This window comes from Nelumbo nucifera, chromosome 3, assembly GCF_055504915.1.
Source record: "Nelumbo nucifera cultivar China Antique chromosome 3, China Antique-T2T, whole genome shotgun sequence".
In the NCBI taxonomy this organism is placed as follows: domain Eukaryota; kingdom Viridiplantae; phylum Streptophyta; class Magnoliopsida; order Proteales; family Nelumbonaceae; genus Nelumbo; species Nelumbo nucifera.
Genome location: NC_142651.1, coordinates 54051812 through 54067938, shown reverse-complemented (window position 1 = coordinate 54067938; position 16127 = coordinate 54051812). Strand labels below are relative to the sequence as shown.

At 33.7% G+C, this 16127-nt stretch overlaps 1 protein-coding gene and 1 non-coding gene across 2 annotated transcripts; one reads left to right on the top strand and one right to left on the bottom strand.

Annotated features, from left to right (window-relative positions):
• The first annotated feature begins 6717 nt into the window (after positions 1 to 6717).
• Positions 6718 to 15759, top strand: LOC104600938 (carbamoyl phosphate synthase arginine-specific large chain, chloroplastic-like). The gene is made up of 3 exons (XM_010264110.3): positions 6718 to 8195; positions 12946 to 13638; positions 14087 to 15759. The coding sequence occupies exons 1-3, from the start codon at positions 6837 to 6839 to the stop codon at positions 15635 to 15637; spliced, it is 3603 nt and encodes a 1200-aa protein (XP_010262412.1). The 5' UTR covers positions 6718 to 6836; the 3' UTR covers positions 15638 to 15759.
• Positions 10507 to 10609, bottom strand: LOC148801222 (U6 spliceosomal RNA). The gene has a single exon (XR_016084825.1). It is a non-coding gene; the product is annotated as a U6 spliceosomal RNA (small nuclear RNA).
• Positions 15760 to 16127: the final 368 nt, after the last annotated feature.

Below are 16127 nucleotides of genomic sequence, written 5' to 3'. Positions count from 1 at the left end.
TTCCTCCTCATCTCCTTGCTTCCTTTCTCCTCTTCACTTTTTCGGCTAACAAATCTTATACACCTCTGCTAAAGGTTTGATATTCTTTATGCACTGGCTATCTTGTATTATGTTGCCTACCCTACAAATTGCTTAAGCTTCTTCTTTCATTTTTCCTTTTTGCAGTGATTCAAATCTGTTTAGATAAGGGCTTCACTTGATGATGTTTAATGCATTTAAAATTTCTCCGCTAGGTGTACATTGAACAAGATTTTTTATTTGGCTTTCTTGAAAACACATGATGTTTAATTTATGTAGGATTTCTCTAAATACCCAGAATGCAACCAAGGACCTTTTTGGAATGACTTAATGTAAGCAACTTAACCTAACCCGACTTTACTAGATTTATCATTCCCAATTTTCTACGAAGACATTCACTTAGATGCATATCTTGAAGATGGTTTTTAGCTATAACAGATTAATGGAAGGCTTGCTAGCTTTCTTCATTTCTTGCACCAAATATGGCCTTCTTAACTTTGTGTGTCTTGATATATGTGTGAAAGCCCATGAATCATGCCAAGCCAACCAATCCAAACAGTTTGTATATAACTCCTTCAGTTTTATAAATCAACAAAGTTATTTGTTAACTATTTTATGCAAATCTTAAGTTTTGGTCCATCTTATTTTGTTAACTCTTAAATTTTTATTTTAAGATTTTGTTAAATTGAATTGGCTGTTGAGAAATAGAACAAGAACTTAAGAGTCAATAAACTACAAAAAGTGTAGCATTACTAGAAAAGAAGAAAAATGGATGTCAGAAACAGTAGATAAGGAACCATAAACATAGATACAAACATAAATTGACCTATCTACAGTATTGGTAACTAAAAGAATCACTGCTCTCCAATGGGCATTAAGTGTGACATTTCTAACTTCATAAATTATTTTATCAAGACTTATACAAACATCTTTTTCCGAAAATTTGTTTAGTGAAGAAACTGCAAAATTGAAGTTCTCAAATGAACATCAAATCATACTTATCATGCATATTACAATTTGAATGTAAGTATTCAACAAATAGTCAATTAAAAGAGTTTAGACAAATAAGATATCTAATGTACCAAAATTCCTTAAATAAGGGGTAAATAACACACAAAATATATAACTGGGACGTAAGGATTTCTAGCACAATTCTCTTTAAGTTTTTAATCATAGAAATATTAACTAAAAAGTTATAAATGTTATCATGACAACAAGTAGATGGGGACATGGAGGGTCAACAGAGGAATAAAATTTTCCCTACCTACTAAATTATGTTTGGACACTTATGAGCCTAAACCATATCACCATACGGAAGATAGGATTAGATGCTAATAAGATTAGATCAAGGATATTGATATATACTAACATTCAATATGCTTTTAAATGGATTTTCTATTTAACACCGGGATTTAGCTAAATCCAATGAAATAGATTGTGACCAGATCCATTGATAGCTTCACATAAGAATTTGATGTAAATTGTTTTAGTTACATGAATTGAAGAGTTTTTTTTAGTTAGCCAATTAAATTAGTAAGAAATGTATTCAAATTCATAAAATTAAATTGAGCTATAGGTGGATGAGAATATGTGCATGTATTACTTTGTGATATTGCATATTAATTTTGAGCTTATGAATTAGGTTGGGATTTCTCTTCAAATTGAGGTTGTGACTGAGTGGGGTTGTATTGTTGTTGGTTAGGCTGATATTGACACTGTAATTAAGAATTAGAGTCATAGCTTGAAAGTAAAAATATTTATGCGATTGTGTTTTATCATTGTAAAGTTTAATCAATAAACAATATATTAAATCCTTATCAAACAAATAGATGAACGAAACCAAATATTAGTATTGTCAACAAAATCAATTTATCATTTGTTGGAGATAATAAAAAATAACAAAATTATAATGTGAGAAATAAAACAATTTATTATAACCATTATGAATAGGTGCCGCCATAAATAAATGACAATAGTAATGGGCATGGCATACAAATCACATTTTGTAAAAACAAACCAAAATAATAAAGTTGTCATGTTGGCAATTATAAGATAATAATTATAAGTATGTGACAATGTTAAAATTTTTATACAAAATAATAATGCAAAATGGTTTTGAGAAATTGTAACATTCTCATGTAAAAAAGTATTAGATTCTATTTTTATTGAATAATTAAAATAATTTATCTCCATTATCCTTTTTAACATCATAATCTTCCACAAGATCATCTTCCATATCTGGTGTAACAACCACTTCATTATCATTAACTTCTTTTTTTATTCCAATTTGAATTGCTGTATATAGTATGAAATGCATTTTCAAACAATTATTCATTAAGTTGTTTTTTATCAATAAATATTTTTCACCCATATCAAACATATCCCCAAGTTTTGCTTGTTTGACAATAAAACAATTTTTATTTTTTTATCATTAACATAGAATATTTTTTTGGCTTGCGATGAAAATGCAAAATGATCATAATAAAAATTGTTACTTTTATGTATTAAGTGTAAGAAATTCGTATGGGTAAATTAAAAACTATTTTTTATAACGTTTGTTGATATAAATCCAATTACATTTGAATATGACAACATTATATTTACTATAATAATTTAATTGAATAATATCCCTTAATGCTACATAATTAGTAATTTTTCCTTTAATGGGCTGCTTATTTGTTGAATTAACACAGTTTATTGTCTTAACAAATACAACAACTTAATTATTTTGAGATCTTAAATATCTTTCACATTCTCTAACATGAAATCTAAACCCATTAACAATTTAACTAGTATATCTTCTAATCACTTTACTTGAAACATGGGAAAATTATCTTATCTTATTGATAACATCTACGTTCAATTACTCATCCAAGTGTGCAACATAAATCATTTGTTAATGGTCAATATTATTATTTAATTTATGCATATTAAAAATGTTTAATATATATAATACTAACCTAATCATGAAACCAATAATAAAATACTTGACTTTGAATCCTCTCAATTTAATATTGTGATAAACAACTTTGGTAACTTTGTTTCTTGATAAATTTCTCATGTTGACTATATTCAAAGACTTCAATTAGAAACATAAGTTAAATATGATTTAAAATATACAATACATATATTTTTAAGTAAAATAGATCGTTTTATTTTTTATATGGGGTGATTGCATCACAATTAAATAATATATATTGATGTGCTTAATCCAAAGTATATTTGTGAAATATAAATCGTGATACCCTTTTCGCTTTTTCACTCTAAACATTTTATTTTTTCTTACCCCCAAAATCACCCTAAAGTAAATAAAATGAATGTTTATTTTTTGACTTATGAAGTGTTATCATTATCATCATCTTGTATAAGTTGATTAAAATTGTCTCAACATCCGATAAGTATCGTAAACAAAAAGTTAAGCACTCATGTGTTAAATACCTTTTTATATTTAAACATTTTTCATGAATTTTATTGTGCACATAAAACTTAAGTGTAAGAAGGTTTCTATATAAATACAAATTTAAACTATTAAATCAAAAACTTAAATTTTATTAACTTTTTTCGTTGACACAAATAAAATTAAATTGATGGAATATTTCGATATGTACTTTTCAATAGTATATATCCATTAATAAACTATTGGACTAACAACTTGTAATTATAATTGCAAAAAAAATTGATTAAATACACTATAATTGTAAAAAAATGGAAGTAAAGATCTTTTCTATTTGGCGCAAAATAAATGCAACTTGTTACTTAAGTATTTTAAGATTACGTTCATAAAGAACCTTAGAGCAAACATCTTTGTAAAAGTGACACAAATCGATTATTACTGAATTCACCCTATCAGGTAAAGAACCTTAATCATTATGGAGATTAACTTTTGAGTTTTATTATCTTATATTGTTTAAAATGAATGCAATATGATATATTGGTTGATTATTCTTTCGAAATTTCATATCCTTGAGGATCTTAAACAAATTCTTTTTTCTTTCAAAGTCATTTGATAAAAATTTTAGGCAAGTATCGTATATTTTTTATTTATTTCTTGTTCCAACAACGTAACAAGTATATTATTACATACATTCTTCACTATATGCATAACAATAAGATTATTATGTAATAGATGGTGCTCTTAAGGATTTCAATGTAAATATTTATTAATGTAAAAGATATTGGTGGAGTTTAATATCGATCAGTTTAACATGAATGAACCGTTGTAAAGTGAAAAGGCATAATTATTTATGTAAATATCTCTATTTTGAGTGAAGTTTATAACGATTTTCAATGTAAAGCTACATTCAAAACAAACACCGACAAAGACGATTTTCACTGGTCGGTCCCATCACCATGACCTTACGATATATTTTTAACCATCATAAAAGTAAGAACTTAATTTGTATTTTAATCACTTTTATTATTATCTTCATTTTTTTATTTTCAATTATTTAGTATTATTTGTTGATGGTGAACAATGGGTATTTTTAAATCTATTTATGAATTTTACTAGTGGGGACCCATGAAAATCCACATGTATTATTAAGAATACCAATCATTGTTAATTTGAATTTTGATTAGTTGAAGGCTTTAGATATTTAGTAAGTTGTGGAATCAATCATAAGACTCCACACTAGTGTTAACGGCATTCAAAAATCCAATTTCGAATTTGAGATTCGAAATAATCGAATCGAATTCAGATAATTCGAATATTTAATCGGTCAAATTCGGATACCATATTCACATCGAATAGCTAATCGGATTCAAATTTAGATATGACCTGATTTGATTTGATTTGATAAATATCCGAATTTGACCGATTATTTAATTCTTATATATAATATATAAAATATTTAAATTTTTTATTTAATTTATATATAAAATAATTAAATCATATAAATAATTTATACATTTATATATTTATATAAATTGAATATTTATTTTATATATTTATTAATTACTTAAAATAATTAATTGGTCAAATTTGAATCGAATCGAATATTCAAATATTTAATTGAATTTGAATATTAATTTTCAATATCTATCAGATATCTAATTGAATTCATATATCATATTTTCTTATTAGATTCAAATTCGAATATTGCTTGATTCGATTTGATTTCGATCTATTTATACCCCTAACAATGATAAAATACATGGGCCCACATTGAGAGATTGAATGATTATGGGCCCTATGTGTTTTGACTGGTATGGAGTCTTATCATTGGTTCCATAAATTGCTGAATAGTTAAAGCATTCAAATAATCCTATCTCCATTATTTTATTGACTATTTCTGGACATTTTGGATAGTTATTGATATTTTAAAATTCCGTATGTATTATGAAGAATAATAATTGAAACGTTATTAAAAGTTATTTATAAATTGTTATTAAATAATTTATTTTTTATTAAATAGTTTATTTACAAAATTACACTAAATTATCTTACAATTTCCAAAATGTAATTTTATGAAAAAATTGGAAAATTTATTACATATTTTCAAAATTATTTAATTTAATTTTAAAATTATCATTAAATAAATTATTTTTATTACATTTGTTAGTCATTACTAACTTTTGACCTTTGGTAATTAAAATATATTTTTTTGATAATTGTCATTAACTTTTGGAATAAATTTCTGAAAAATAAGTTCATCTAATTTTTGAAAACTATTTGAATTATTTATTATAATTTAATAAATATCTTACACAAATTATTTTTTGAATTCATTTATTTCAATTTAATAATTATCACTAAATTATTCTAATTTAAATAAATGCAAATATCAATTTAATAATATAAATAATTATTAAGCATAATTATAATTTAAATATTTTAAAAGAGTTTAAAAAAGTCATTAAAGTTGTCTTAAAATATTAAAAAATGGAGAATGTTTGTGTATTGTTAAATAATGAAAATTATTTGAGGGCAAATAATTAATTGATAAAAAATAAATATTTTTAATAAAATAAATAATTTAATAATTTAATAACTTAATAGTTACTCTAATTTAATAACTCGAAATTTAATATAAACAATTTTTTTTTTAAATAAGAATATTTTTCTGAAATAATTTAATTTGCATAATTCAATCAAAACATGAATACATTTTTGAAATAAATTTCTGAAAAATAAGTTCATTTAATTTTTTGAATTATTTATTGTAATTAATAAATATGCTAAAAATTAATTTTGTGAAGATGGAGTTTTGTTAAATTTTTTGAAAATTAATTTAATGTAGTTTAAAATATATTCCAAGAAATAAAAATTTAATACGGAATTGGAATGGTCCAGGTCTGGATTGGATTACATAAAAAACCATGTTTCAAAGTATATGCATGACTTGACTTGAAAGTTTTATCTTCTTCGCCTGCATACAACATTACATTGGTCGCTTGATGCAGTGACCATAGTGGCAAAAAGGGGTGAGCTTCATCAAGTTTTCACACTTCTAGACCGAATGAATTTACGCCAGAATAAGGAGGAAATATGCACTATTTTTATGATTTTAGTGTGTGATTAATTAATGTTTTATTTTGATTTCATTTTATAACCAAAAACAGATTTATTAATTATTTTCTGTTTGCAAAGCTTATTTTCCTTTCAATCATGTCTACCTCCCTCATTGTCTTATTCTTAATTAAAAAATAAAAAATTATCATGTGACCTTATTTCACTTCGCTTTCGCTAACAAAGCCCGTGCATCACGGGGCCCCGCTAGTTAAACCCTAAGCTTCTCCACCTCGAAAGCTCTTCTCTTCGGTTCTGTGGTACTCTGTTCTTCTCTTAGGGTGGGTGGGGAGAGACGAGAGAGAGAGAGATGGACATTTGCATGAATCCCTGCGGAAGCTTCCATGCAAGGTCAATTTCGTCCTCCTCGGCTTCTATATCCAAATCGACGTTACTGAAAGCAACTGGTTTTCCCTTCTTCCTCTGCACGAAGAGGACCGGGAAGAAGACAAACGGTGTATCTTTGAACCGACAACTGTGGCGCTCACTGGCTTGCTCTACCAATCGGATCAATCGCCTTACCCCTGTCTATTGCGAGCATGGCTTGGCTGCAAGCAGAAATGGTTCGACGAATGTCTCCTTCAGTGGGTCTCCGGTGGGGAAGCGGACTGACCTGAAGAAGATCATGATACTCGGCGCCGGACCCATTGTTATCGGTCAAGCCTGCGAGTTCGACTACTCCGGCACCCAGGCATGCAAGGCTCTCAAGGAAGAAGGATACGAAGTGGTTCTCATCAACTCCAACCCGGCTACAATCATGACCGATCCTGACATGGCGGATAGGACCTACATTGCCCCCATGACCCCTGAACTAGTCGAGCAGGTCATTGAGAAGGAGAGGCCCGACGCTCTCCTGCCCACCATGGGCGGGCAGACAGCTCTCAACCTTGCTGTGGCATTGGCAGAGAGAGGGGTCCTGGAAAAGTACAGTGTCGAGTTGATTGGAGCGAAGCTCGACGCGATCAAGAAAGCAGAAGACAGAGATTTGTTTAAGCAAGCAATGGAGAATATTGGGATCAAGACTCCTCCTTCAGGAATTGGTACCACCCTGGAGGAGTGTTTCCAGATTGCCGACTCTATCGGGGAGTTTCCTCTGATTATACGGCCTGCGTTCACGTTGGGTGGCACCGGAGGTGGGATCGCTTATAATAGAGAGGAGTTTGAGTCAATTTGTAAGTCTGGGCTTGCGGCCAGTTTGACATCACAGGTTCTGGTTGAGAAGTCTCTCTTGGGATGGAAGGAGTACGAGCTTGAGGTAATGAGAGACTTGGCAGACAATGTGGTCATCATATGCTCAATTGAGAATATCGACCCCATGGGGATCCATACAGGGGACTCGATAACGGTGGCCCCTGCTCAGACCCTCACAGACAAAGAATACCAGCGCCTCAGGGATTATTCAATTGCGATCATAAGGGAAATTGGAGTTGAATGCGGGGGTTCAAATGTTCAATTTGCTGTCAATCCTAAAGACGGGGAAGTTATGGTGATCGAGATGAATCCTAGAGTTTCAAGGTCTTCAGCTTTGGCATCCAAGGCTACTGGGTTCCCAATAGCAAAGATGGCTGCCAAATTATCTGTTGGCTACACCTTAGATCAGATTCCTAATGACATTACGAAGAAAACACCAGCTAGTTTTGAGCCTTCTATAGATTATGTGGTGACAAAGGCAAGTTAGCATTCTTTCCCATATCCTGCATTTTAAGTTCTTTTGCCAGTTATTTTACTCGTATTAGCATCACTAATAAAAAGGTTGATTAGTGACTCTGCACGGATATGCTTAATTTTAAATGTAGTACTCGGAAGTCGGAACTGATAACTAATAAAAAAGTTACCAAGTGTTTGTTTTTGGTTAGCAAACAATAGGTAACATCACATGTCCTTTAAAAGATCAGAATAGATTAGAGTTAAAATCAAATATACACATATCTGTCATTTTAATTCAAATCCCCTATCAACTCAGACCATCTTTAATTCCTTATTGTTCATATGTTTTTCTTTAATCAATATATGTTTATATGCTTGTGGTTCGAAGTATTGATAAATGATTTAATGGCATATAATTGAACAATGAGTATTTTTTTTTTGTGAAAATTTAACCAGAATTTATTAAGAAAAAAGGGGGGGGGGGGACAAGAGGAGATATACAAAGCAGGGGGGGAACCCCTATAAGTTACAAAGGAGAAAGCTTGTCGCTATATAGATGCTCCGAATGCACACCAAATTTAGCTAGGCCATCTGCAGTATGATTGTGTTCCCTAGGAATCCAAACTAAGTTAACATTCAAACCATCCAAAGAATCCCAAGCTTCAGTCAGATAGTGATACAGTCTCCAAGGGCCCCCTTTTTTGTCTCTTAACCATTTTATTGTATTTGCTGAATCACCTGCAATGATCAAATTCTTTATTATCCTGATTCCGGTTAGAGCAGCCATCACTTCAGTCTTTGTGGAGTCGGCCCAACCGATTGGACCACTAAAAGTCCAGCAGATATTGCCCTTTTCGTCCCTTACTGTACCACCAATACCTGCAAAGCCTGGATTGCCTAAAGCACAACCGTCAAAATTAAGGGTTATCACACCATCACTGATGGAAACGGGATGCCTCAAGGGAGTTTTCTGAGGATGAGGCAGAAACAGAAAGGGGTGAACATCTTTGGTAATATCATTGACTGAAAGTCCTTTAAACAGAGCTGAATTAACCGCCCAAAGGATGCAACGATAGGTAATATCTGAGATTAACTCCTCCAAGGTTCTGCTTTTATTGTCAAAGGTACGGATGTTTCTTTCTTCCCAAATGCCCCACATTACTGCATGAGGCACTGATTACCAAAAGACTTTACCCCTTTTGCTAAGCCCTATTCCTTGCCATTGATTCAAGTTGTCCATAATGTGTTTTGGAAAAATCCAGCTGTGCCCTGCCATATTCAAGAAGTGGGACCATATCCTTTGAGTGAAGCTACAATGAAGAAGATAATGATCTGTTGATTCACCCTCACTGAGACATAAAATACAAACATGAGGAGAAATGGAGCATCTTCCCAAAAGTTTTTTCTGTAGGAGATCACAAGTATTAACTTTCTGGAAACAGGCTTCCCATACAAAGAAGCAAATTCTTGAGGGGATGTGGCTGCACCAAATTTTCTTGTAAGGAAAAGAGGGATGCTGATCTTCAGCAGTCAAAGCCCTGAACATAGACTTAGAAGAGAATTCGCCATTTGGGTGGAGGGTCCATATTCGGGTGTCAGAATGAGAGGGGGATATATAGGCATCTTTGAGGGTTTGGATTAAGGCTATTAAATCAGAAATCTCCAAGTTCCTTGGGAGTCTTCTGAGGTGGAGGTTTAAAGAATTCTCGGTGGACTGGTTTGGGAGGCAAGCAGAAATAGAGGCTTCTTGGTCAAGGGTGAGGTTAAACAGCCTAGGGAAAGAGGCTTCCAGGGTAGATTCCCCCCACCAAAGATCTTTCCAGAATTTAATTCTAGACCCATTTCCCACTTTATACTTTATGAAAGGAAAGAAAGAAGTATGAATGGAACATATACCTTTCCAAGGATTGGTGGCCTTTATCCTGATCAAATGGAGATTGCAATCCCAAATCCCACCCGTTTGTATTTCGTCCATATTTACTTGAGATGACAGCAGTCCAAAGAGCATTAGGTTCTTTCGGAAATCTCCCGAGCCATTTGCCTAGGAGAGAAGAATTTTTCTCTTTAAACTGTCCAATACCCAACCCGCCTTCCTCTTTTGGTCTGCATACTTGTTTCCAACATATAGTTGGGACAGGGCTTAGTTGAGTTGAATTTGCTTGCTGAGGCCTGAGGCATATATTTATCATTTAGACATTATCTAAAGCCCATATGATATTGAACATGCATTTAACATGGATAGACCACTTCATAGAATAACAATGCACTGAGACTCCTTTTGGTTGGCAATAACTAATGTGCACTTTTGTGTTGTTTGTATCTTTGTTTAACTTTCCAGTTGAGAAATCTTCATCACATGTTTGTCATCATTGTGCAGGGGCCATGCTAATCTTCTCTGTATTGTTCCAATCTTATTAGATGTCACCCTTGTGTGATGCTTACCACATTCTTATTTATGTTTTTGCCCTCCTTTTTAGCACCTATTTACCATATTGTGCTTAGTAATTTTCTATGTTATTGACCTCTTTAAAAAATTTGAGGTGTTAGATGTGATTTTTGTGTGGTTGAATATCTGCATACCTATTTTTGGATGGTGGTTTTCTGGATTTGTTTTTACAGGCATAATTTTAATTTCTATTTCTATCTGCTAGTGTGAAACATGGTTACTTCAGATAATCCAGATGAGTTGCTTGGATGTGCTTAATGATTCTTTTTTTGGTGGACATGTGCTTACAGAAGTTGGTATTGAAAAGTCATATACCAGACATAAGACTTGGTATATTAGTTGTTGATTAACTGTCAAACTGAACTCTTTACAAGAATTAAAGAGGAAAATAAAGCATTTGGGTAATTCTTGGGTATTATGCAATATCATGCAAGGATTGAGATGAAGCTTTCTTATAGGACCATGAATCATCTCAATTGAGCCACAATTTGGAGTGTTTATTCAAAATGCCAACCTATGTCTCAGAATGTCTTTGAATTTATTTGTGAAGTGAGCATATCCATTCAGTGGTATCAATGGCAAAAACAATTGTTGTGCCATTCCAGGACAAGAAAGAGACTGATTTTGGGAATTATTCATGTGTTCAAGAATCCAAATAACCCTTAGGGCTGCAAATGACATCTCTTTATCCAAATTTGACTTTGATCCATGGTGATCAGAATTTGATCTGTTTATAATTGAATCGAATATGGATCTGCCCCTATCTGATCTGATCCTATTTGAATGTCTATGCTTTTATATACTTAAAATTTATTCTCTATCTATTAGTAACATTGATTTGAATGTTTTGTTTTTACTAAAGAGTCATTGGTTCAAGTTTCACAAGTTTATTTTCAGTATATTTTGCTCATGATATACACAATTGAAATCATTTTTTAGTTCATTTTATTAATAATATATAGTATTGTGATCTTTTTAGTTTAATTAATTAATGCTATTCAATATCCAGTTGCAATTTGGATTTGATTTGAATGCAAATCATAAACAAATCAAAATTGGATCTACCTTATATCTGATTCGATCTGATCCATAATAACCCTTAGCAAATTCCTTAATACATCACGAGACTACAGAAGATTCAGCTCTGAACTTCATAGATAACTTGATTGGGTTAATTTAATTTTCTTAGCTTCTGATCTAACCAAGTTAGTAGTGATGTAGGGTTGAACAGGAATGGGGATCCAGAAGAGTCAAATATAAATGGAAAATGAAAATAAAATAGAAAAGAATAATTAGAGACTAGAGAGAAAGGAAATCTTGCATTACAATTATAGCTAAAATAAAAGAACTTGTATATTTCAATCTTCAATAGATTGGCTGAGTGATGAGCTCAAAACCATATGCAAGCCCTTAGAAGTTACTAAATTGATGAAATATTTGAAGGGGGGGACCTGTTCATGATGAATTAGGGGCTGCTGTGGGTTGAATTAATCAAGTGGTCCTTGCTTGGCCTTGTCGCAAAATATTTGATGCATACTTATTGGGTTAAATGGGGTCAAGTCATGGCATCTTATATTACTGTATCGATATTTGCTACTAAAAGAATTAAGTTCTAATGTTTAGGCATATAAAATTATTTTTCCTCTTATCCTCAAATTACCTGATACTTTTTTTTTTTAATGTCTTGATAAAAGGTTCAACTGATTGCCAATTTAAAAGGTAAGAAATTAACCTGGTTCTCTCAAGAATTTATTTTCTTCTCTTGAGTGCATAAGTTGATGTTTCTGATTGATTTCTTGTCTTCTTGGCAAGTTGATTGCTATTTTTTTTTTCTGTGCTCTGCTGCATACTCATATTTAGGGATAAGAAGTTGTTTGGTGCAATGGTTAAATATCAGGTTGAAAAGCGTGAAAACGGGTTTGATTCTGAGATATTCCACCCTGTGCAAAAAATGCCAAAGTTTGGATCCATATCCAGTTCTTGTCCACCCATGTTCCTGGATAGCGGTAACCAACATTGGTAATAGCCCTTTTAATAGAGTGTGGCTTTTATTTCTTATTTCATCTGTGCAGTTTTCTTCTTTTCATATTACATCATATCCTTTCAGTTATATATCTGGATGTCTACTATCCAATATTCTTGTATCAATCAACTCTGAAATTGGTCCTGTCAATTATTTAAAAACAGCTTCAGAAAATAACCTCTTTTCATAGATTATCAAGAAAGTTAAAGACCTCTGTTCATGTGCTTATGCCTGTTTCTTTCTCTTTCTGGTTATGAGAGCATCTAACCATGCCAACTTGTTTCTCTTATTTGGAAAATTTAGATACCCCGCTTTGCGTTCGAGAAATTCCCTGGTTCACAACCGATACTGACAACCCAGATGAAATCAGTTGGTGAATCTATGGCACTTGGCCGGACATTCCAGGAATCCTTCCAGAAAGCAGTTCGATCATTGGAATGTGGCTACTCTGGCTGGGGTTGTACACATATCAAGGAACTGGACTGGGATTGGGACCAATTAAAGTACAGCCTCCGGGTCCCTAGTCCAGATCGAATCCATGCCATATATGCGGCAATGAGGAAGGGAATGAATGTGGATGAGATCCATGAACTGAGTTACATTGATAAATGGTTTCTCATACAGCTTAAAGAGCTGGTAGATGTGGAGCACTTCTTATCAGCCCGAAGCTTGTCTCAGCTGACTAAGGATGACCTGTATCAGGTAAAGAGAAGAGGTTTCAGTGATAAGCAGATAGCCTTTGCAACCAAATCCACTGAGAAGGAAGTGCGATCAAGGCGGTTGTCTCTTGGGGTAACTCCAGCTTATAAGCGGGTAGATACCTGTGCTGCTGAGTTTGAAGCTAACACTCCATACATGTATTCATCCTATGATTATGAGTGTGAATCAGCTCCCACCAAACGGAAGAAGGTTTTGATTTTGGGTGGAGGACCGAATCGGATAGGTCAAGGTATCGAGTTTGACTACTGCTGCTGCCATACATCTTTTGCTCTTCAGGTGTGTGTTTCCTTGTGATTTTCTTTTGGATTGTTAGTTTTTGTTTTAAGTAACTTGCATTACATAAGGTGTCATTATTGGGTTTTCTTCCTTACACAGAATGTGTCCATTCATATCAACCACCATGGTAATGGGAGCACCTGTTCAATAGCACTTTGGCCATAATTCATTTCAACTGGATTATCCTAGCATCTGAGAGATATTTTTGTCCTAGGTTATTAGGGTGGCACTGGATGTATGTATCAGACAATTTGTGATTTGTAAAGTGTGACAGATGGATTTACTTATAAAAAATATATGTCTACTCCAACTGGTGGCCCATCAGTTGGAGGTTAAATCAATAAGTGTATCATATATTATGCCTTCGATGTCATGCTATTTTTCCTTGGTTTCATAGAAGAACTTGATTATTGCATCTAATTTGATTCCATCCTCATTTTCTCCTCAGGAAGCTGGATTCGAGACAATTATGATGAACTCTAATCCTGAGACTGTGTCAACTGATTATGACACAAGTGATCGGCTCTACTTTGAACCGCTAACAGTTGAGGATGTTCTGAACATCATAGACTTGGAAAGACCTGATGGTATTATCGTACAGTTTGGGGGGCAAACACCTCTCAAGCTGGCACTCCCAATTCAACACTACTTGGATGTGCACAAGCCCTTATCTTCCAGTGGATCTGGTCATGTTAGGATATGGGGGACTTCACCTGATTCCATTGATGCTGCTGAGGACCGTGAACGGTTCAATACAATCCTAAAAGAACTCGAGATTGAACAACCTAAAGGTGGAATTGCAAAAAGTGAGGCTGATGCACTGGCCATAGCCATGGACATAGGCTACCCAGTCGTTGTCCGGCCTTCGTATGTATTAGGTGGGAGAGCGATGGAGATTGTGTATAGTGATGACAAGCTCATAACCTATCTTGAGAATGCTGTTGAGGTGGATCCAGAACGTCCTGTCTTGATTGACAAATATCTTTCAGATGCTATTGAGATTGATGTTGATTCACTTGCTGACTCACATGGTAATGTAGTCATTGGTGGGATCATGGAACACATTGAGCAAGCAGGGGTCCATTCTGGAGATTCAGCCTGCTCTCTTCCCACTAAAACTGTTCCCTCCTCATGCTTGGAAACAATTAGGTCATGGACAACAAAGTTGGCTAAGAGGTTAAATGTGTGTGGACTTATGAACTGCCAGTATGCAATCACAGCATCTGGGGAGGTTTTCTTGCTTGAGGCAAATCCCCGTGCATCACGCACAGTCCCTTTCATCTCCAAGGCAATTGGGCACCCACTAGCCAAGTATGCATCTCTTGTCATGTCAGGGAAATCTCTCCATGATATTGGGTTCACAAAGGAGGTGATTCCGAGCCATGTCTCAGTAAAGGAAGCTGTGCTTCCATTTGAGAAGTTTCAAGGCTGTGATGTGCTGCTTGGTCCTGAGATGCGTAGCACTGGAGAGGTGATGGGTATTGATTTCAATTTCCCAGTTGCTTTTGCCAAGGCTCAGATTGCTGCAGGGCAGAAGCTACCAACCTCAGGCACTGTGTTCCTCAGCTTAAATGACTTGACAAAGCCACATCTTTCCACTATGGCCCACACTTTCTTGGGGCTTGGTTTCAGGATTGTTGCAACATCTGGCACAGCGCATGTGCTTGAGCTAGAGGGCATCCCAGTGGAGCGGGTGCTTAAGATGCATGAGGGACGCCCCCATGCTGGTGATATGATTGCCAATGGACATATCCAGTTGATGGTTATCACAAGTTCGGGTGATGCACTTGATCAGATTGATGGTCGGCAATTGAGGAGGATGGCTCTTGCTTACAAGGTTCCCATCATAACAACAATTGCAGGAGCTTTCGCAAGTGTGGAAGCAATAAAGAGCATGAAGAACAGTACTGTCCAGATGATTGCTCTTCAGGACTTTTTTGACGTTCAGGCAGGGCCACAGAGTTTCCGCAAGTTGCAGCCTGCTTCGTCTTCTCTTTGATTCATGCAGTGGTTGCATGTAAGCAAATTTCTTTATTTTTTCCTTTTTTCTTATTTATTTTCCTTTTATGTTATTATCTTGGATAGCTTTTTGAATAAACCACATATTTTATCTGTCTCAAATTTCCTTTCTTGTACCTATGTTTTTATCGTATACGGCTAATACTTGTATGCACTTATACTCTTACACTAGTACTATATAAAGTAGATACTTAACTACTTTGATTTCTGTGCAGGTCATGAAAATTAAATCAAAATAACTTATATTTTTCCCTTTCATCTTTTGTTGCCCATGTGCATAGCAAGTGCCCCTTATACTAGTATAATTAAGCTAAATAACTAGCTAGTCAATATTTGTTGGTGGTTTTGGTTTAAGTGTTATCTTGCTACATATGGTTTACAAGATTTTAGGTTTAGAGCACATCAAACTATCAAAGTCACTTTCACTCACTCTGGTTTAATATTTTTAATCCAAGTGAATGCTAACTGGA

What these genes read in the sequence shown, in the direction of transcription:
- LOC104600938 (XM_010264110.3), top strand. Translation starts at nt 6,837, where the DNA reads ATGGACATTTGCATGAATCCCTGCGGAAGCTTCCATGCAAGGTCAATT. An exon ending in TAGATTATGTGGTGACAAAG is followed by an intron (nt 8,196 to 12,945) that starts GCAAGTTAGCAT and finishes TGGAAAATTTAG; the next exon opens with ATACCCCGCTTTGCGTTCGA. An exon ending in ATACATCTTTTGCTCTTCAG is followed by an intron (nt 13,639 to 14,086) that starts GTGTGTGTTTCC and finishes TTTTCTCCTCAG; the next exon opens with GAAGCTGGATTCGAGACAAT.